The sequence below is a fragment of the Drosophila ananassae genome, assembly GCF_017639315.1.
Source record: "Drosophila ananassae strain 14024-0371.13 chromosome 4 unlocalized genomic scaffold, ASM1763931v2 tig00000054, whole genome shotgun sequence".
Taxonomy (NCBI): Eukaryota; Metazoa; Arthropoda; class Insecta; order Diptera; family Drosophilidae; genus Drosophila; species Drosophila ananassae.
Genome location: NW_025319037.1, coordinates 2,715,685 through 2,737,777, shown reverse-complemented (window position 1 = coordinate 2,737,777; position 22,093 = coordinate 2,715,685). Strand labels below are relative to the sequence as shown.

Here is a 22,093-nt window from a genome sequence, read left to right as displayed (position 1 = left end):
TATCGGCATGGAGTTCATGTTCATCAATTCCCTAGAGCAGTGCAACTGGATCCTCAAGTGTTTCGAGGCCCCGGCATTCTGAACTTCTCGCCCGAGGAGAAGCGTCTGATCCTGGCCCGTTTGACCCGCGCCACCGGCTTCGAGGCCTTCCTGGCCAAGAGGTACTCTTCGCAGAAGGGTTACGGCTTCGAGGGCTGCAAAATCATGGTCCCCGCTGTGTAGGATATCATCAATGTGTCCACCAAGCTGGGCGTATATTCCGTCATCATGGGTATGCCTCATCGAGGACGTCTCAACACCCAGGCCAATGTCTGCCGCAAGCACCTTAACCAGATCTTCATCCAGTTCGCTATTCTGAAGACCGCGGATTATGTTAGTTTTGCTCAGGGAAAACTTTGAAAACCTTTTGCTCAGGGAAAACTTTGAAAACCTTTACTAACTGCTATACATTTAGGGATCCATCCAAAGTATCATTTGGGCATGTACATTGAGCGTCTGAACCGGTTGACAAACAAGAACTTCCGCATGGCTGTTGTGACCAATCCATCACATCTGGAAGCCGTCGATCCCGTCGTGCCGACCAAGACCCGTGCCGAGCAGTTCTATCTTGATTTTTTTGGAGCTAGTCTTGGAGAGGAATCCAGAAAAGAGCAAAGACGTTGAGTTCAAAACGGAGACAGTGATCCTCTGCAAGAAGATAGAGTACGTGAGTAGAGCGGCGAGAGATGCTCATGCATCAGCCAGTTGAGCTACCAGCAACCTCGTCGCTTTTTACCCGTGTCAAAGAAGTTCGAGGTGGTCACCGATTCCATGGCCCAACGCCATCAGTCGCCAATGCCCTGCAGTCCTTTGGCCTTTGTTTGGCCAAGATGACCTACCCATGAGCCTGGAAGAGGAGATACCCAAACCGGAGGAAGCCGAACTAGATGTTAAGCCCCTGGAAACTACTGAGGAGGCAAGCGATCCCTGCGATCCCTCCGGAAGACAGCACACCGTGGAGGTGTTGAGACTGAACAACAATCTCAAGATATTCATTGACCTGATTAAGAAGTAGCAGCGATTGCAGACGCAGCGCCAGCTAAGCTCTCCGGGCATGAAGTACAAGAGTCCGGTGCTGAGTTACGCCGTGGATATGGTGGATGCTTGTGTCCGTTATTGCGAGCAGTTGGATCACCTCAACGAACATGGAGGAACACACTTCAAATATTGAGAGAGCTTCTCTCTTATGCTATTTTGTGCAGAGATGGCTCCTACAAGGATCTTACAGCCATTGATCATCTTGTGAAGGTCTACTACCTGGTGTACTACTATCCGACACGGTGTCGGGCAGAAGCTGAGGTCGAGCAATGCAAGATGGAAGTGGTCCAGACCCTGCTGGCCTTCACGCCGCCTAATGAACAGGATGAGGAGTCACTGCACAAGTCCCTGTGGACGCTAATGGTCAGGGAAGTCCTTAAAAACATCGATGGACCAGCTCATTTTATTCCAGGTAAGTTTTCACGGTACTTTTTCAAAAATTTATTCAAACTATAATGCAATATTGTCTTTTAGGACTTAAACTCTTGGCAGAACTCCTTCCAATGCCGCTGCCGATGTCCCAGCCATTGTGTGACCAGTTGAAGCAGCAGCATAAGAAACGCCTGATTACTGAGCGGAAACTGTGGTCCGCCCACTTGCATCCGCAGAGCGGCCAGGTTGCCAAGCTGGTGGAGGCCCTGGCTCCGGCCAGTTTCTCCCAGCTGTCGGACATGTTGAAAAGTGTCAGCATGTAGCTCTCAGATCTGGCCCCCAATATGACACTGCTCATTGCCAAGACAATTACGGAGCTGTTGTGCAACACATATCAGACCACCAATTGCATCCCAACCACCAACCTAAAGAGGCTTCTTCGCTTTTCTAAGCGGCTATGTGCTTTTGTTTCGTTGAAGAGTTCCATGCTGTCCATACTATCGGGCAAGTTTTGGGAACTGTTCCAATGCCTCCTGGCTCTAAATGAGTTTAACGAAGTGGTTTCTAACTGCCAAGAGGCAGTGCATCGTATCTTGGACAGCTTTTTGGACTCACGGATCTCGTTGATTTTCCATATGTCGACCGCTGCTCCAGCTCTTAATCTGGCTGCGGCTCTGCCGCCCAAGGAACTCATTCCCAGGATTGTTTTTAGTAATCTGACGAGTGTGGAGGTCACCCATGGCATCTCCATTCCGACAGTCCGCAATATGATTATCCTAACAGATCATGAGTATGGGTCTATTCGTTATAGATGTTCTAGAACAGTTCTGATTCTTATTTCTCTACTATTTTTCCAGCTTTACCTTCTACCCACGGTTGCCATTCCAAAAAAATTTTTTGTACCAAAATTTTGAAAAAATGTACCAATTTGAGCAAAAATGTACCACAAATTTTTCTCGGTATTTTTGAAAACTAAAATTTCTTTACGTTTTTTTAAAATGATCTTTTATTATTTCACGTTTCATTTTTGAAGTGAAACTTCTTATACGACGCCGGAAAATGTTGCGTTAAACGTTTAACGCTCCAGTGGAGGGGGAAGAGGAAAAGAGAAAGATAGAGTGCGAGAGAGAGAGAGAGTGAATGAGAGTAAGGTAAGGTTTCTCATTGCCAGAAGCTGAACCATTGCTGGCATTCCTCAGAGAGAAATTTTCATTAGAAATGATCAATGGAAGAAATGATCCGACGACAAAAGGAGGTACGACTATTGATGCGGTATTTGCGAGAAATATAGATAAAATAGATATAAGACATTTCATATCGTATTTTAGTTATCATAATCCAATTGTAAATATTATAGATATGAATCCGTCAGAACCCAGAGATGATCATTGATTTGGACTTTGCTTTATAATAAATTTATAAAATGTGAATTGAAGAAAGTGTTGGTCACTCCACCTTATTTTTATCCTTTCCCTCCCGCTATTTTTCTTTTATACGAAATAATATGCATTTTTTGGAATATCGCTAAGAAGTTTCACTTTTTTCGCGCGTAGGGACTCCACGCACACAATTTTTTTACTTCAAATTATAGTAGTAGTATAGTATATAGCGTATAAAAAATAAACAGAACTTTCCTTAAACAATAATTAATTAAATTTAAACTTAGTTCATTTTTAAAAATGAACAGTCTTTTGGAGACCAAACATAGTGAGAAACTTATATATTTTTCAAATTCAAGTTCTCGAAAGATTTTATGTATTTCACAATTTATAACTGTTTACGTAGTGATGGACCTTACGTTGGCGCATACATATTTTCTCAATTTGAGACGGAACATCGCAAATCGACTGCATGCGATATTTTTCAGTGTTAGTAATGGTTCCATTTCTAACTGATACAAAATTTGTGCTTGGTGGAACAGAGCCATTTGTTAAAATAATATGTGTGAACATAAAATTTTTTGAAAAAAAAACTAGACCAGGCATATTGAAAATGTACCAAAATGAAAAAAAGTGATCCAATGTACCAACGCATAAAAAATGTACCAGTTTTGGTACATTTGTACCGTTTTGGTACATTTGTACCAAAAATGGCAACCGTGCTGCTACCATCTAGCCCTGCTGCTGAAACAGAAGATCACAGAGTTCCAGGCATGGATGGAGCGGGTTATCCTGCATATCGAGACCGTGGAATACAACGCCAACATTGAGACGCTGATTCTCAAATTGACGCAAATCGAACTACCACCCGTCATGTCAGGGATGCCTTACCGCACCCTTAAGATGGGGGCCTTGGAGTTGGCTCAGCTACTACAGTTCCATGAAATTGATCTGTGCAAACCAGCAGTACTGACTCGCATTCTGTCCGTGATAGAGAAACACAAGGCGGTTGCAAATGAAGCAGCTTTAGTAAGCAGTGACCTTAAGCAACTGATTCTACTGTTCTACTATGTACTGATTCTACAAATAGGAGGCAGCACTAGCTCAAGGTGCCAGCAACCGACGCAACCGAGGATCGCGCATCTCAGCAGCTACTGATTTTAGGTAAGGTGTTTTGTATTCACTTTTAAATGATTTTAAAATATTTATTATATGTGGCAGGCAAATGAAGCTGATGGCGCATATGATCACCCTCCAGTTGGGCTGAATTCTCTGGCTCTTAGCGCTCCGGCAACTCGGAATCCCATTTTGGTAGTAGTGATTCGAACTATTCTTCGTCCCACTACAGTGGGCGCTCAAGGGGACGTGGCTTGCGGATTAGCAACATTGTGTCGGCCCAGATCAAGCAACTCTTCACGGCCGTGGCCTAGAACGCCATTTGTAGCTTCGATGTCACCTGCCTGGGATCACTACCGCTGAAAGACAAGGTGACGAGCCTGCAGTGTTTGCAGGAGCCACTGCGTCAGCTCTATCTGTCGGAGTTGGCCAATAAGGTGGGTACTACACATGGAATTTTGAAATAACTCATATCATAATCCTCGTAATCTTATAGAAACTCTTCTTCGGCTCTTTGGAAATCTGTGCCACGGGACTACGGCTAAAGGTCAGTGCTACGGTCATCTCGAAAGGAGCCAGTCCCGACGGAGCGGAGGAGAATGAGGCCCATTATTACGCCCTTCCACAAAATTGCCGTGTGGTCACCTTGGTCAGGTAAGATTAGTAGATTCCACTTCGAATTCATCTAATGTGACTTTCATTTTAGAATTAAACTCTTGTAAACTCTTGAATCACATCATCAAGAGGGACTTCCCGGGACTATGACCCCAGGTGGTGGACAACATCAGCTATCTATCTGCAGAATCATGATGTCAACGGCTGGAATGGCGCCCTGATGACCACCCCCTCGAAAATCTCACTCCCATTCCCGGAGAGCAATGATAGGGAATTTATAAGATGGTGAGTATATAACGAGAATAACTTTATAATCACTTTCAAACCTGTGTCTTTCAAACCAGTTCCCGGGACAAGGACTCGAGGGATTGGTCACGATCACCCGAATACTCAATCCCATCGGTCCCGAAGGAAGCGATCGGAACGCTCTCGCTCGCAGAGTTTCCAGCTTCCCCGCCTGCCAGCTTCAATTAATTCACCTACGCGACCACGCTCTCCTGATACCATGGACTACGACGATGAAGACTCGCGCTTCCACTATAAAATGCAAGCCTCTCACTACAGGCACTGCAGTTCTACGAAGGTTCTACAAAACTACAAGCGACGCAACTTTGTGCTGCAACAGTTCTTCAGCAACGATGAAATGCATCTGCGACAGGCGGCCCATGTTGTGCAAATCGCTCTAAGCTTCCAAGCGGCCTGCATGCAGCCACAGCCCGCTTTTAAGATTCGAAATATAAAGCTGGGTGCTCGGATGGCAGAGCCCAGAGGCTGCAGTGAGGAGCTGTTTCAGCATTCGAGGCGGTCTTCAAGCTGTACTATGAACCCTTCATAGCCTTCTCCATAAAGCTTCAGCTTCTCAAAGCCGTGTATGCTCTGCTGGACAACCGCCTGGGAATTGCGCATTTTCTGAAAGCGCCAACGAATGGATACGAAGCGGTAATAGAGGCCCTGAAGACTGCCAAGTTAACGCGGTCGAAGTACGCCCTGCAAGCCATCATCAAGAAGATGCATCTGTTGGAAACCCTGGGGACTGTGCACCATTGCTGTCGAAGGCTATTTTTGGAGAGGAATCCAGAAAAGAGCAAAGACGCCGAGTTCAAAACGGAGACAGTGATCCTCTGCAAGAAGATAGAGTACTCATTCCAGGCGCTTTCTACTCGTGTCTAAGAAATTCGAGGTGGTCACCGATTCCATGGCCCAACGGAGCTTCGCCAATGCCTTGCAGTCCTTCTTGAGGCACCACGCTCTGGCGGAATCCCTACTGTTGACACGCTCGCATTTCTCTCCAACCCCGCCCGCTCCAATATGCCCGCCCCAAATACAAATGAAATGTTAATTATTAATTTTAACTTGTTTTATATATTTTCTTTTTACTTAAGTTATTTTAATTGTTACAATGGCCGATCAGGCTTTTTCTGCATCTTCGGCTGGTTCAGCTGCTGCTGGTTCAGTGACTGCCGGTCCTGCTTCTGCTTGTCCTGCTGCTTCTGGTCCTGCTGCTGCTGGATCAGTGACTGCCGGTCCTGCTTCTGCTTGTCCTGCTGCTGCTGGTCCTGCTGCTGCTGGTTCAGTGGCTGCTGGTCCTGCTTCTACTTGTCTTCCTGCTGGGTTCCGGGCCCGCCGTGGCCGACGTCGGAGCTGGCCTGGCGGCGCTCCCGGGGCCCGTACTCCTTGCACTCCCGGGGCCCGTCCGCGGGTCGCTATCGGGGCCTGTCCGCGGGGCGCTCCCGGGGACCGTCCGCGTGGGGCTCCCGGGGCCCGTCCTCGTGCTTGTTCCGGGGCCCGGCGACCACGGCGTGGCACATACTCGTACAAAGAAACGTTCTGAAAAAATAATAAAACGTATAAAAAATGTATTATTATTACTTACACAATTTTTGATGTGATCGTGATATACCGTGCAAAATGGGGCATCCTCTATAAGGGGAGATAATGTGAAAATTCAAATTCGATCATGGCTGCCGCCATGTTGACCAGCGTCAAAACATGTGAAGCGGTTATGGGGCCAGTATTGGTAAAATAGGTTCAGAAATTTTCAAGACTTGATTCCATCGAATCGAACCGTGCAAAATGGGGCATCCTCCATAAAGAAAGCATGTGGGGCCATTCAAATTTAACATTGGCGCGATTTGTGTTTGGAACAAGGTCCAGTATTGGTAAAGAAAATTCAGAAATTTTTAAAGATAAATTGCGTCAAATCGTAGGGAGCGATTTTAATGCAAATAGTCTTATTAAATTATATGAAAAATTAGCTTTGCAACGGCATACCGTGCATAATGGGGCATCCTCTGTAAAGGACTCAATAATCATATTCATGCCAAACAAAGGCGGTCTGTAGATTTGGAACTAGTGGAACGAACTTGTTCGTGGACTGGTTCCGGTTCACGAGTTGGCGCCTCCCTTATCAATTAAAATCAATGGGGAACTATAAATCGATTTTCTCAAAATTGTAGGGAGCGATTTGAATGATTTTTGCTCCAGATATACTAGAAAAGGTGATACATCGACTCAACTACCGTGCATATGGTGGTCATTTTTGTATGGGCCGTTAACGAGATTTTTTTATCCGATTTTCTCAAAAACGTAGGGAGCGATTTTTATGAAACTTTCAGGAATTACCCTCAATATATTGACCTATTAGCTGCAATATCGGGCTTTTTGGGGCCTCCTCTTATTTCTGAGCTAGGACCCAAAACAGTGTGGGGCCAATTTTTCAAATGTATTTTAATGGTATTTTAAAGTTGTTGATCCCGCCCAAAGTAAGAAAATACTATAAATTCTTCAATTCTTAACAATTCTAAACTTTATTTCAATCAATTTAGTGGCTAAACAGTAAAATAATTGAAAATAAAAAAATTCGTTGCTGTGTTCCGATTCCACCGTTCCACTTCGACGATTACTTGGCGACGCTAATTTGATGGACATACAACAAAACATATATATAATTTATATATAATATATTAAAAATATATAGAATAAACATTTATATTTTTTTGTATGATTCGAACTAAATATTGAACATTTTACTTATAACTAAATATTATTACTAAATATATTATGAATTTTTTTTTTTCTCTTTATGCAAAAAAAAATTTTGGTTATAAACAGCTTTAAAAAAATATATATATGTATATATGTATATAAATATATATGATATATTATTTATCAAACAACTTCTATTATATTACGTTATTTCTCAAAAGGAGAGAGGTGTAATGTTGAATTTATACAACATGTATGTACATACATATATGCATACATTGTATTTATGTATGTATGTGTGATCATAAACACAAAGTCAGAGGCACAACTTAAGTTGAAATATATTTGCTTGGTAGTGCCTCAGACTGCAAAAATTGACTGCTGCAGCGCAGCTACGAAACTCTAATTAAATATGGAATAAGATATTTATTATGAAAAACGCTTTAAACAAATAAAGACATAACAAAAGCACTCGGATACTTGTATTTTCTAAAAACCTGCAAAAATATATAATACTACAAAATAACACCCGTCGTCGAATGTGTAAATGAGAGTCACTCTTTAAGGGATCCCTAACTTTATTATGTATATGTATACATATAATATTAATAATACGAAACCATTTACGTCCTATTTTGCGATACAATTTTATAGATTGCAATATTACATGAAACTCAAACCAGTGACCCTCAACGCCTCTAGAGGAAACTCTAATAATAAAAACGTTAAAATGGCATAAGGTAATTCGGAAAACTCACAGGAACCTTTATGTAAGATACTCAGAACTAGACAACACCAAGGTGCACAACATCAATCTCAGTCAAAACATAATTGTATCCTACAATCATGTTAATACAGGGAAAAAATTGACGTTCTTAATTGATACCCGTGCGGACATACACTCCTCAAATAAACTTCAGATCAGTTCAGCATGTTAAAGATAAATGTTTCAAATTCAAAAATACCCGCCAAGTAAGAGGTCGCTTATAATATCATAATATCATATCGATAACTTTTAATATCATATCGATTGTATCGAATCAAAACATAAAGATATAACCTAAAAAGCTGTCGAAGAGAGTAAATAAACAAGAGTTTGATTTTCAAGAAATATGGTTTATTTACTGGCCTAAATAACTAAAGAAGTAAAAGTTATAATAGGTTATGGGCCCATGAACGTTTTGTTCAGTTTAAAGTAAAAGAAAAAAGTAAATTTTGCTTGATTACGATGGATTTGGCGAAGCATAACATGCGAAGCTCTCAGGCGCGACCGATTGGCCGATTTGGAAAAGAAAAATAAGGGACCTGATAGATTATCACGACGGTGCTCTCGACGCGTTGGACGGAAAGATCGTCAAACCGGATCAATTGCCAGAAGGTGCCTCAACAGCAGATGAAAAGAAGCACAAGGAGAAGAGCGACTTTTTTCGTAAGGCCAACAGCTATGCAAAATCCATGATTACCACTGCGGTCACGGACTCGGTGTACCAGAAGATCATGGACAAGGGGACAGCACATGATACGTGGGAAGCCCTGAAAAATCAGTTTGAAGCAACAGCGAAGGACCAGGTATTCAGGATATGCAACGAGTCTTTCGCTTTTTCTTGGAATCCAGGTAACGATGTATCAACCCACATAGCAAAATTGCGTAGTCTATGGAACGATTTAAATCAAGCTTTAAAGGCCAAAAATGAAACTGAGCTGCCAGATTTAATACTTGTTAGTAAAACGCTACATATTTTGCTAACAACCTTTGAAACTTTCCGTCAAAGTTGGATGCTTTTGACAAAAGAAGATGTTAAGAGGAGCCCCGTAAATATTCGTGATACTCCAATGAGTTCCTTTTTAAAACTGTTTTTATTTCACACACTTCTCTTACAAGAAACATACATGAAAATCTTAAATCTATTTAAAACTACTTATCAACGGACTGCTCGCTGACATGCTATGTGACCCTTTCTTAAGTGCTTCAAGTGCACCACATAAATATTTGGTTAGACTGCAGGAGATCGTCTTTCAAACCATGCTGTTAATCACTTATTCACATGGGTCCGATCTCCTACATTCTATGTTTGGAATTCTTATCGTGTTCAATGCTTGAACAGAAGAAGAAAAGACTTTCGACGAATTAACTAATCAAATTGTCATGTTTGAGAGAAATTTTAGAACAAAAGAAAATGACGAAAAGGACAGTCAGGAGGCTTTTTCTACCACAGCAAAAAAGGAGCATCATCAGGATTCAGGAGCATCTGGTCGGAGATTCGATACCTGCCGCTATTGCAAGAAAAAGGGGCACTGGGTGAGGAACTGCATAAAATGAAAGAAGGATGGACGTCCGAAGCCGAGCTACCAGAATGCTGAACAAGGAAATTGTGCAGAACCAACGGTAACTCTCGTCTCAGTCCACAATGGCGTGTTTGCAGCAGAGGCAAACTCAGAGGTCGACTGGTGGATAGACAACGGTGCAACAAAACACGTTGTGAAGACTGCGAAGTATTTCGAGCATTTTGAGAAGCTTGTCACCTTTGGGCCAGGGCACAATCAAAGTCAAAACGATTGTCAATGGAAAAATTCTTTTTCTTTCTTTGAAAAATGTATGGTTTGTTCCCAACATAACGAAAAACCTGTTTTCAGTTTTGGCTGCCCAAGACAATAATCCAAGTAGTGGTTTCGAGTCGTCAGCAACCGAGTGCACCCTCAAAATAAACGACAAGAACTTCAATTCTCCAACTCTACAACGAGAGATGGGGACATCAGGACAAGAACCACATCAAGGACATGCTCAAAAGAGAAATGGGCATTCAAGTCAAGCTTGAGAGTAGCTGTTGCGACCCTTGCACCCTTGGAAAGGCGCATCGATTGCCATTTGGAACGAGGAAACCAGCGACGAAGCCAGGAGAATTGATGTCAGCCGATGTCTGCGGCCCATTTGAGGATTCTTTCCAGAACAAGAGCTATTTGGTAGTTTTTATGGATCATTTCACCAGGTTTCGATATGGGTACATCGTCAAGCAGAAATCAGAGGTCAAGGACGTGCTACGACACATGGTTTCTCATGCCAAGCAACAAGGGCACACAATTCGAGAATTTCTGAGCGACAATGGAGGAGAATTCGACTGTGCAGGAGTGAGAGAAACTCTTCATGAAGCTGGTATAACTTTTCGACTCACCGCTCCGTATACTCCAGAGCAAAACGGTGGTGTCGAGAGAGAGAATCGAACGATAGTCGAAATGGCGAGATCTTTAAAGTATTCTAATCCAGAAATAAAATTTCCAGAAGCAATTCGGGCCGAGTTGGTCAGCACAGCAGTCTACGTTATCAATAGGACGGGCAAATCTTCGTTGAAGGGTCTACCAACTTTGTCTGGGCAAGAAACCAAGAATCAAACATCTTCGAATTGTAGGATCGACGTGCTATGTACACATTCCATGCCAAAAAAGGAAGAAGATGGACGAAAAAGCTGAAAAGGGGTACCTGGTGGGTTACGACGGCGATGAGAGGTATCGTATTTACTTACCAGAGAAGCACAAAGTTGTCGTGTTGAGGGATGTAAAATTTCAAGGGAAATTCAGCAACTGTGAACCAGGCGTCAACCTACCTTTCCAAGATTTTGGATCCAAGCACGTCGTAGAAGACAAGAAAGAAGAAGACGTGAGCTTGCATCAGAGCAAGGACGAAGACAAGGAAGAAGAAGACGCGAATTTGCACAGACAAAGCCGAAACAGGAAGCGAAGACAATTACGAAACCGGAGTAGAAACAAGCTTTGACGAAGAAAACAACAAGAGAAAAATGCAATCAATGCGGTTGAGGGATCGTTCGAAGTTGAAGAGACCGGAGCATATGGATGACTACGTAGCAGCTGCCGAGAATTTTGTGCTGGAGAGTTCAGATTCCTTCCATGAAGCCATCAACAGCAACTTCGAGTGGAAAAAGGCAATGGACAGGGAAATTGATTCTTTAAATCAGAATGAAACTTGGAGCTTGACAAGACTCCCCAGAGGATCGAAAGCACTTCCGTGCAAGTGGGTCTATCGAGTCAAAACCCACCCCGACGGAAGTATCGACAAATACAAAGCTCGCTTGGTCATCAAAGGATTCGCCCAGAGACGAGGGATTGATTACGACCAAACCTTTAGCTCTGTCGCAAGAATGGAAACAATCCGCTCAGTGTTGAGGGTTGCAGCCAAAAATTATATGTTTTTGTTCCAGTTTGACGTCTCAACAGCTTTTCTTTACGGTGAATTGGACGACAAGGAAATTTGCATGCAACAACCTGAGGGATACGAGCAAGGACAGGGGCTTGTTTGCAGATTGAAGAATAGTCTCTACGGGCTTAAGCAAGGGCCGAGATGTTGGCAAGAACACTTCGGAGGTTTCCTGCGGAACACAATTTCAAAGTCAGCGAGGCAGATCCATGTCTCTACGTCAGGGAAAGAAATGGCAAAAAGATTCTACTCGTTGTTTACGTAGATGACGGACTGGCCGCAGCAACAGATACGCAAGATTTGGAAGAATTTTTGGACGAGTTAAAATCAGAGTTCAAAATTGTCTCAAACAAGGCTGAGTGCTTCTTGGGACTCGAAATCAAGAAACAAGAAAGTGGACTAAAAATTAGTCAACAGCATATCCATGCCACAAGGATTTTGGAGCGATTCAGATTCTCGGATTGCGAAGCTGTTTCAACCCCACTTCTCAAGAATTTGGAAATTACGACAGCAGGGAAAGAATCAGAGACGACTGCGTTCCCTTATCGCCAAGCCATCGGAGCTCTCATGTACCTCATGCTTGGAACTAGGCCAGACTTGGCTTTCAGCATCGGATTTCTTTCAAGAACGCTTGAAAATCCTACAAAAGAAAACATTGCACAAGTAAAGAGGGTTTTCCGTTACATTTCCCGAACAATCAACGTGGAATCCTCGAATGCTACAGCGATGCTGACTTTGGTGGCTGCCCGAAGACTGGGAGATCTACATCAGGGATCATCATGATGTTTGCCTCAGGAGCAATTTCATGGAAAAGTCAAAGGCAAGCCATGGGGTGCATTTCTACTACAGAGGCTGAGATCGTAGCCGCCAATGAAGCTGCAAAAGAAATAATTTGGCTTAAAAGATTGTTTCAGGAAATCGACAGATTGGACCGAGCCCCGATTTTCCAGGTCGATAATACTGCTGCCATTAGGCTGGCCCAAAACCCCGAATTCCATTGCCAACAAGCATTTCTTCATCAGGGAAAGAATTGCTGAGGGAGAATTTGGAATCGAACAAATCCCGACTGAAGAACAACTCGCAGATATGATGATAAAGCCGATCCTCAATACTCGTCTCCGGATTCTTTGCAACAAGATTGGACTCTTCTGAAGGAGAAAAACACCATTTATTTTGCTTTATATAGAGTCATAAAAATTTTCAAGTTTGTCAATTGAATTGTTATTTTTGAATTCTCACAAGGGAAAGTGTTAAAGAAAAATGTTTCAAATTCAAAAATACCCGCCAAGAGGGCGCTTATAATATAATAAAATCATATCGATAACTTTTAATATCATATCGATTGTATCGAATCAAAACATAAAGATATAACCTAAAAAGCTGTCGAAGAGAGTAAATAAACAAGAGTTTGATTTTCAAGAAATATGGTTTATTTACTGGCCTAAATAACTAAAGAAGTAAAAGTTATAATAGGTTATGGGCCCATGAACGTTTTGTTCAGTTTAAAGTAAAAGAAAAAAGTAAATTTTGCTTGATTACGATGGATTTGGCGAAGCATAACATGCGAAGCTCTCAAGCGCGACCAATTGGCCGATTTGGAAAAGAAAAATAAGGGACCTGATAGATTATCACGACGGTGCTCTCGACGCGTTGGACGGAAAGATCGTCAAACCGGATCAATTGCCAGAAGGTGCCTCAACAGCAGATGAAAAGAAGCACAAGGAGAAGAGCGACTTTTTTCGTAAGGCCAACAGCTATGCAAAATCCATGATTACCACTGCGGTCACGGACTCGGTGTACCAGAAGATCATGGACAAGGGGACAGCACATGATACGTGGGAAGCCCTGAAAAATCAGTTTGAAGCAACAGCGAAGGGCCAGGTATTCAGGATATGCAACGAGTTTTTCGCTTTCTCTTGGAATCCAGGTAACGATGTATCAACCCACATAGCAAAATTGCATAGTCTATGGAACGATTTAAATCAAGCTTTAAAGGCTAAAAATGAAACTGAGCTGCCAGATTTAATACTTGTTTGTAAAACGCTACATATTTTGCCAAAACCCTTTGAAACGTTCCGTCAAAGTTGGATGCTCTTGACAAAAGAAGAAGAAAAGACTTTCGACGAATTAACTAATCAAATTGTCATGTTTGAGAGAAATTTTAGAACAAAAGAAAATGACGAAAAGGAAAGCCAGGAGGCTTTTTCTACCACAGTACAAAAGGAGCGTCATCAGGATTCAGGAGCATCTGGTCGGAGATTCGATACCTGCCGCTTTTGCAAGAAAAAGGGGCACTGGATGAGGAACTGCATAAAATGGAAGAAGGATGGACGTCCGAAGCCGAGCTACTAGAATGCTGAACAAGGAAATTGTGCAGAACCAACGTTAACTCTCGTCTCAGTCCACAATGGCGTGTTTGCAGCAGAGGCAAACTCAGAGGTCGACTGGTGGATAGACAACGGTGCAACAAAACACGTTGTGAAGACTGCGAAGTATTTCGAGCATTTTGAGAAGTTTGAGAATCCGAGTTGGATCAGAGCAGCTGGAAATGAAACCTTGTCACCTTTGGGCCAGGGCACAATCAAAGTCAAAACGATTGTCAATGGAAAAATTCTTTTTCTTTCTTTGAAAAATGTATGGTTTGTTCCCAATGTAACGAAGAACCTGTTTTCAATTTTGGCTGCCCAAGACAATAATCCAAGTAGTCGTTTCGAGTCGTCAGCAACCGAGTGCACCCTCAAAGTAAACGACAAGATTGTCCTCGTTGGAGCCAGAGAAGTTGAAGGAATACTCTACAGAGCAGCGATCGAGCCCATACTTCCAGATCGAAACGACGATGTCAACGTCGCAACTTTAGGAACTACAATTCTCCAACTCTACCACGAGAGATGGGGACATCAGGACAAGAACCACATCAAGGACATGCTCAAAAGAGAAATGGGCATTCAAGTCAAGCTTGAGAGTAGCTGTTGCGAGCCTTGCACCCTTGGAAAGGCGCATCGATTGCCATTTGGAACGAGGAAACCAACGACGAAGCCAGGAGAATTGATGTCAGGCGATGTTTGCGGCCCATTTGAGGATTCTTTCCAGAAGAAGATGTATTTGGTAGTTTTTAAGGATCATTTCACCAGGTTTCGATATGGGTACATCGTCAAGCAGAAATCAGAGGTCAAGGACGTGTTACGACACATGGTTTCTCACGCCAAGCAACAAGGGCACACAATTCCTGAGCGACAATGGAGGAGTATTCGACTGTGCAGGAGTGAGAGAAACTCTTCATGAAGCTGGTATAACTTTTCGACTCACCGCTCCGTATACTCCAGAACAAAACGGTGGGGTCGGAAGAGAGAAAATCGAACGATAGTCCAAATGGCGAAAACTTTCAAGTATTCTAATCCAGAAATAAAATTTCCAGAAGCAATTCGGGCCGAGTTGGTCAGCACAGCAGTCTACGTCCTCAATAGGACGGGCAAATCTTCGTTGAAGGGTCTGAGCTCTTACCAACTTTGGCTGGGCAAGAAACCAAGAATCAAACATCTTTGAATCGTAGGATCGACGTGCTATGTACACATTCCATGCCAAAAAAGGAAGAAGATGGACGAAAAAGCTGAAAAGGGGTACCTGGTGGGTTACGACGGCGATGAGAGGTATCGTATTTACTTACCAGAGAAGCACAAAGTAGTCGTGTTGAGGGATGTAAAATTTCAAGGGAAATTCAGCAACTGTGAACCAGGCGTCAACCTACCTTTCCAAGATTTTGGATCCAAGGACGTCGTAGAAGACAAGAAAGAAGAAGACGTGAGCTTGCATCAGAGCAAGGACGAAGACAAGGAAGAAGAAGACGCGAATTTGCACAGACACAGCCGAAACAGGAAGCGAAGACAATTACGAAACCGGAGTAGAAACAAGCTTTGACGAAGAAAACAACAAGAGAAAAATGCAATCAATGCGGTTGAGGGATCGTTCGAAGTTGAAGAGACCGGAGCATATGGATGACTACGTAGCAGCTGCCGAGAATTTTGCTGGAGAGTTCAGATTCCTTCCATGAAGCCATCAACAGCAACTTCGAGTGGAAAAAGGCAATGGACAGGGAAATTGATTCTTTAAATCAGAATGAAACTTGGAGCTTGACAAGACTCCCCAGAGGATCGAAAGCACTTCCGTGCAAGTGGGTCTATCGAGTCAAAACCCACCCCGACGGAAGTATCGACAAATACAAAGCTCGCTTGGTCATCAAAGGATTCGCCCAGAGACGAGGGATTGATTACGACCAAACCTTTAGCTCTGTCGCAAGAATGGAAACAATCCGCTCAGTGTTGAGGGTTGCAGCCAAAAATTATATGTTTTTGTTCCAGTTTGACGTCTCAACAGCTTTTCTTTACGGTGAATTGGACGACAAGGAAATTTGCATGCAACAACCTGAGGGATACGAGCAAGGACAGGGGCTTGTTTGCAGATTGAAGAATAGTCTCTACGGGCTTAAGCAAGGGCCGAGATGTTGGCAAGAACACTTCGGAGGTTTCCTGCGGAACACAATTTCAAAGTCAGCGAGGCAGATCCATGTCTCTACGTCAGGGAAAGAAATGGCAAAAAGATTCTACTCGTTGTTTACGTAGATGACGGACTCGCCGCAGCAACAGATACGCAAGATTTGGAAGAATTTTTGGACAAGTTAAAATCAGAGTTCAAAATTGTCTCAAACAAGGCTGAGTGCTTCTTGGGACTCGAAATCAAGAAACAAGAAAATGGATTAAAAATTAGTCAACAGCATATCCATGCCACAAGGATTTTGGAGCGATTCAGATTCTCGGATTGCGAAGCTGTTTCAACCCCACTTCTCAAGAATTTGGAAATTACGACAGCAGGGAAAGAATCAGAGACGACTGCGTTCCCTTATCGCCAAGCCATCGGAGCTCTCATGTACCTCATGCTTGGAACTAGGCCAGACTTGGCTTTCAGCATCGGATTTCTTTCAAGAACGCTTGAAAATCCTACAAAAGAAAACATTGCACAAGTAAAGAGGGTTTTCCGTTACATTTCCGGAACAATCAACGTGGAATCCTCGAATGCTACAGCGATGCTGACTTTGGTGGCTGCACGAAGACTGGGAGATCTACATCAGGGATCATCATCATGTTTGCCTCAGGAGCAATTTCATGGAAAAGTCAAAGGCAAGCCATGGGGTCCATTTCTACTACAGAGGCTGAGATCGTAGCCGCCAATGAAGCTGCAAAAGAAATAATTTGGCTTAAAAGATTGTTTCAGGAAATCGACAGATTGGACCGAGCCCCGATTTTCCAGGTCGATAATACTGCTGCCATTAGGCTGGCCCAAAACCCCGAATTCCATTGCAGGACCAAGCACATAGCCAACAAGCATTTCTTCATCAGGGAAAGAATTGCTGAGGGAGAATTTGGAATCGAACAAATCCCGACTGAAGAACAACTCGCAGATATGATGACAAAGCCGATTCTCAATACTCGTCTCCGGATTCTTTGCAACAAGATTGGACTCTTCTGAAGGAGAAAAACACCATTTATTTTGCTTTATATAGAGTCATAAAAATTTTCAAGTTTGTCAATTGAATTGTTATTTTTGAATTCTCACAAGGGAGAGTGTTAAAGATAAATGTTTCAAATTCAAAAATACCCGCCAAGAGGGCGCTTATAATATAATAAAATCATATCGATAACTTTTAATATCATATCGATTGTATCGAATCAAAACATAAAGATATAACCTAAAAAGCTGTCGAAGAGAGTAAATAAACAAGAGTTTGATTTTCAAGAAATATGGTTTATTTACTGGCCTAAATAACTAAAGAAGTAAAAGTTATAATAGGTTATGGGCCCATGAACGTTTTGTTCAGTTTAAAGTAAAAGAAAAAAGTAAATTTTGCTTGATTACGATGGATTTGGCGAAGCATAACATGCGAAGCTCTCAGGCGCGACCGATTGGCCGATTTGGAAAAGAAAAATAAGGGACCTGATAGATTATCACGACGGTGCTCTCGACGCGTTGGACGGAAAGATCGTCAAACCGGATCAATTGCCAGAAGGTGCCTCAACAGCAGATGAAAAGAAGCACAAGGAGAAGAGCGACTTTTTTCGTAAGGCCAACAGCTATGCAAAATCCATGATTACCACTGCGGTCACGGACTCGGTGTACCAGAAGATCATGGACAAGGGGACAGCACATGATACGTGGGAAGCCCTGAAAAATCAGTTTGAAGCAACAGCGAAGGACCAGGTATTCAGGATATGCAACGAGTTTTTCGCTTTCTCTTGGAATCCAGGTAACGATGTATCAACCCACATAGCAAAATTGCATAGTCTATGGAACGATTGAAATCAAGCTTTAAAGGCCAAAAATGAAACTGAGCTGCCAGATTTAATACTTGTTTGTAAAACGCTACATATTTTGCCAAAACCCTTTGTAACGTTCCGTCAAAGTTGGATGCTCTTGACAAAAGAAGAAGAAAAGACTTTCGACGAATTAACTAATCAAATTGTCATGTTTGAGAGAAATTTTAGAACAAAAGAAAATGACGAAAAGGAAAGCCAGGAGGCTTTTTCTACCACAGTACAAAAGGAGCGTCATCAGGATTCAGGAGCATCTGGTCGGAGATTCGATACCTGCCGCTATTGCAAGAAAAAGGGGCACTGGATGAGGAACTGCATAAAATGGAAGAAGGATGGACGTCCGAAGCCGAGCTACTAGAATGCTGAACAAGGAAATTGTGCAGAACCAACGTTAACTCTCGTCTCAGTCCACAATGGCGTGTTTGCAGCAGAGGCAAACTCAGAGGTCGACTGGTGGATAGACAACGGTGCAACAAAACACGTTGTGAAGACTGCGAAGTATTTCGAGCATTTTGAGAAGTTTGAGAATCCGAGTTGGATCAGAGAAGCTTTCCATGAAACCTTGTCAGCTTTGGGCCAGGGCACAATCAAAGTCAAAACGATTGTCAATGGAAAAATTCTTTTTCTTTCTTTGAAAAATGTATGGTTTGTTCCCAATGTAACGAAGAACCTGTTTTCAATTTTGGCTGCCCAAGACAATAATCCAAGTAGTCGTTTCGAGTCGTCAGCAACCGAGTGCACCCTCAAAGTAAACAACAAGATTGTCCTCGTTGGAGCCAGAGAAGTTGAAGGAATACTCTACAGAGCAGCGATCGAGCCCATACTTCCAGATCGAAACGACGATGTCAACGTCGCAACTTTAGGAACTACAATTCTCCAACTCTACCACGAGAGATGGGGACATCAGGACAAGAACCACATCAAGGACATGCTCAAAAGAGAAATGGGCATTCAAGTCAAGCTTGAGAGTAGCTGTTGCGAGCCTTGCACCCTTGGAAAGGCGCATCGATTGCCATTTGGAACGAGGAAACCAGCGACGAAGCCATGAGAATTGATGTCAGGCGATGTTTGCGGCCCATTTGAGGATTCTTTCCAGAAGAAGATGTATTTGTTTGTTTTTAAGGATCATTTCACCAGGTTTCGATATGGGTACATCGTCAAGCTGAAATCAGAGGTCAAGGACGTTTTACGACACATGGTTTCTCACGCCAAGCAACAAGGGCACACAATTCCTGAGCGACAATGGAGGAGAATTCGACTGTGCAGGAGTGAGAGAAACTCTTCATGAAGCTGGTATAACTTTTCGACTCACCGCTCCGTATACTCCAGAACAAAACGGTGGGGTCGGAAGAGACAAAAATCGAACGATAGTCCAAATGGCGAGAACTTTCAAGTATTCTAATCCAAAAATAAAATTTCCAGAAGCAATTCGGGCCGAGTTGGTCAGCACAGCAGTCTACGTTCTCAATAGGACGGGCAAATCTTCGTTGAAGGATCTGAGCTCTTACCAACTTTGGCTGGGCAAGAAACCAAGAATCAAACATCTTCGAATCGTAGGATCGACGTGCTATGTACACATTCCATGCCAAAAAAGGAAGAAGATGGACGAAAAAGCTGAAAAGGGGTACCTGGTGGGTTACGACGGCGATGAGAGGTATCGTATTTACTTACCAGAGAAGCACAAAGTAGTCGTGTTGAGGGATGTAAAATTTCAAGGGAAATTCAGCAACTGTGAACCAGGAGTCAACCTACCTTTCCAAGATTTTGGATCCAAGGACGTCGTAGAAGACAAGAAAGAAGAAGACGTGAGCTTGCATCAGAGCAAGGACGAAGACAAGGAAGAAGAAGACGCGAATTTGCACAGACACAGCCGAAACAGGAAGCGAAGACAATTACGAAACCGGAGTAGAAACAAGCTTTGACGAAGAAAACAACAAGAGAAAAATGCAATCAATGCGGTTGAGGGATCGTTCGAAGTTGAAGAGACCGGAGCATATGGATGACTACGTAGCAGCTGCCGAGAATTTTGCTGGAGAGTTCAGATTCCTTCCATGAAGCCATCAACAGCAACTTCGAGTGGAAAAAGGCAATGGACAGGGAAATTGATTCTTTAAATCAGAATGAAACTTGGAGCTTGACAAGACTCCCCAGAGGATCGAAAGCACTTCCGTGCAAGTGGGTCTATCGAGTCAAAACCCACCCCGACGGAAGTATCGACAAATACAAAGCTCGCTTGGTCATCAAAGGATTCGCCCAGAGACGAGGGATTGATTCGCGCGGTTCCCACTGCATACGTACAGCCCACCTCCCGTCCAACCGACCGAGGGACGCTGCCGCATAACGTACGGCTCGAATCGCGGGGATAGATCCGAGAACGTTTAGGAGAAGAGTAGGGGTAAGATATTACGAGGAAGAGTGTTGCATAGATAAGGCGTTTAGTATAAAGGATTTAAGATTGTTAGTGGAGCAAAGTGGCAAGGTGTGGTAGAGACCATTGTAGTCCGAACATAATACCCTGAACGGATCGTGTTGGGCATATGTCGAATTACAATGGCTAAGGAGTAGAGGACGGAAGTTTCTAGTCCTTCTACTAGGAACGTTAAAATTTAAGCGTGTTAGTAAATGCTGACTGTCTACATTACCATATATAAGATTATATAGAAACATAACACCCAGCATCGTTCTACGATTTGTTAATGATGGTAAGTTGATTAATAAAAGTCTACTATGATAAGTGGGAAGGTGAAGATTTGCATCCCAATTAAGTCCCCTAAGGGCGAAAATCAGGAAGTTTTTTTGTACAGATTCTATGTGATCTCGGTGTACTCCATATTGAGGACTCCAGACACACGATCCATACTCAAGAATCGGACGAACCAATGATGTATATAACGTTTTTGTTATGTACGGGTCATTAAATTCTTTTGACCATCTTTTAATAAAGCCAAGCACACCCATAGCTTTATTAACCATGGTAGATATATGGTCGGTAAATTTAAGTTTCAAATCTAAAAGGACTCCCAGATCGTTAACCTGAGTTAATCGTTCTAAAGCGTTCTCATAGAGAAAGTACATAGCCTGGTGAGGACTAGTTCGATAAAAGGACATGAGTTTACATTTCGATCCATTAAGCTTTAGGTTATTTGCAAAACACCAATTTTGAAATTTATCCAAATCGGATTGAAGTCTAGATTGGGCACTAGTGAATTTATACTGAAGACAAAGCTTAACGTCATCAGCGTACATAAGTACGAGTGAATCAGTTAAGGCAAGGGGCAAGTCATTAATAAAAAGTGTAAAAAGTAAGGGTCCAAGATGGCTTCCTTGAGGCACCCCAGATGTGACGCGGACTAGACGCGAGGTAACATCTTTAAAGAAGACACGTTGGGTTCTTCCAGATAAGTAGCTCGAAATCCAGATAAGGAGGTCAGTTGGGAATCCCAAAAGACTGAGTTTACTTATAAGAAGCGAATGGTCGACAGAGTCAAATGCTTTACTGAAGTCAGTGTAAATGACATCTGTTTGTAAGCCATTCCGGAACCCATCCGTGATAAAAGATGTTAGCTCCAGTAAGTTGGTAGTGGTGGAGCGGCGCTTCATGAAGCCATGCTGGCATGGAGATATTATTGAACTACATAGGTGTTGCAAATGTGGAGTGATAAGTTTTTCAAAAAGCTTCGGAATTGCTGACAATTTAGAAATGCCCCTATAATTGGTAGCGTCGGATTTTTTCCCTTTTTTATGAAGAGGAATAATGTAAGATTCCTTCCACATAAGGGGAAAGATCGAAGTCTCCAGCGAAAGATTAAAGAGTTTAAGGAGCGGTTTGCACAGAGCCTCGGCGCAGTTCTTCAGAACACAGCCTGGTACTCAAACCTTTAGCTCTGTCGCAAGAATGGAAACAATCCGCTCAGTGTTGAGGGTTGCAGCCAAAAATTATATGTTTTTGTTCCAGTTTGACGTCTCAACAGCTTTTCTTT

The 22,093-nt window shown here is 42.9% G+C and overlaps 3 protein-coding genes across 3 annotated transcripts; 2 read left to right on the top strand and 1 right to left on the bottom strand.

The window, feature by feature from the left end:
• The first annotated feature begins 267 nt into the window (after positions 1–267).
• On the top strand, positions 268–2,513 carry LOC116655096 (protein virilizer-like). The gene is made up of 5 exons (XM_032452173.2): positions 268–372; positions 469–658; positions 1,049–1,489; positions 1,552–2,239; positions 2,307–2,513. The coding sequence occupies exons 1-4, from the start codon at positions 268–270 to the stop codon at positions 1,770–1,772; spliced, it is 957 nt and encodes a 318-aa protein (XP_032308064.2). The 3' UTR covers positions 1,773–2,239; positions 2,307–2,513.
• A 707-nt stretch (positions 2,514–3,220) lies between these two features.
• LOC116655095 (protein virilizer-like) lies at positions 3,221–5,886 on the top strand. Its single transcript, XM_044717617.1, has 6 exons — positions 3,221–3,857; positions 3,919–3,992; positions 4,050–4,381; positions 4,441–4,598; positions 4,651–4,844; positions 4,904–5,886. Exons 1-3 carry the CDS (start codon positions 3,489–3,491, stop codon positions 4,093–4,095), a joined length of 489 nt encoding a protein of 162 aa, XP_044573552.1. The 5' UTR covers positions 3,221–3,488; the 3' UTR covers positions 4,096–4,381; positions 4,441–4,598; positions 4,651–4,844; positions 4,904–5,886.
• Positions 5,887–5,953: 67 nt separating this feature from the next.
• On the bottom strand, positions 5,954–6,872 carry LOC123257726 (putative uncharacterized protein DDB_G0294196). Its single transcript, XM_044717651.1, has 3 exons — positions 6,831–6,872; positions 6,231–6,386; positions 5,954–6,136 (listed from the first exon to the last, which is right to left on the bottom strand). Exons 1-3 carry the CDS (start codon positions 6,870–6,872, stop codon positions 5,954–5,956), a joined length of 381 nt encoding a protein of 126 aa, XP_044573586.1.
• Positions 6,873–22,093: the final 15,221 nt, after the last annotated feature.

Bases quoted from the DNA above. Each gene is read 5' to 3' on its own strand.
- LOC116655096 (XM_032452173.2), top strand. From the start codon at position 268: ATGGGTATGCCTCATCGAGGACGTCTCAACACCCAGGCCAATGTCTGC. The intron at 373-468 runs GTTAGTTTTGCT...ATCCATCCAAAG, and splicing joins TTCTGAAGACCGCGGATTAT to TATCATTTGGGCATGTACAT. The intron at 1,490-1,551 runs GTAAGTTTTCAC...ATTGTCTTTTAG, and splicing joins ACCAGCTCATTTTATTCCAG to GACTTAAACTCTTGGCAGAA.
- LOC116655095 (XM_044717617.1), top strand. From the start codon at position 3,489: ATGTACCAGTTTTGGTACATTTGTACCGTTTTGGTACATTTGTACCAA. The intron at 3,858-3,918 runs GTAAGCAGTGAC...TTCTACAAATAG, and splicing joins TTGCAAATGAAGCAGCTTTA to GAGGCAGCACTAGCTCAAGG. The intron at 3,993-4,049 runs GTAAGGTGTTTT...TATATGTGGCAG, and splicing joins TCAGCAGCTACTGATTTTAG to GCAAATGAAGCTGATGGCGC.
- LOC123257726 (XM_044717651.1), bottom strand. From the start codon at position 6,872: ATGATTATTGAGTCCTTTACAGAGGATGCCCCATTATGCACG. The intron at 6,387-6,830 runs GTATGCCGTTGC...TTATTTTTTCAG, and splicing joins AGGATGCCCCATTATGCACG to AACGTTTCTTTGTACGAGTA. The intron at 6,137-6,230 runs GTACGGGCCCCG...CAGGACCAGCAG, and splicing joins GGGCCCCGGGAGTGCAAGGA to CCACTGAACCAGCAGCAGCA.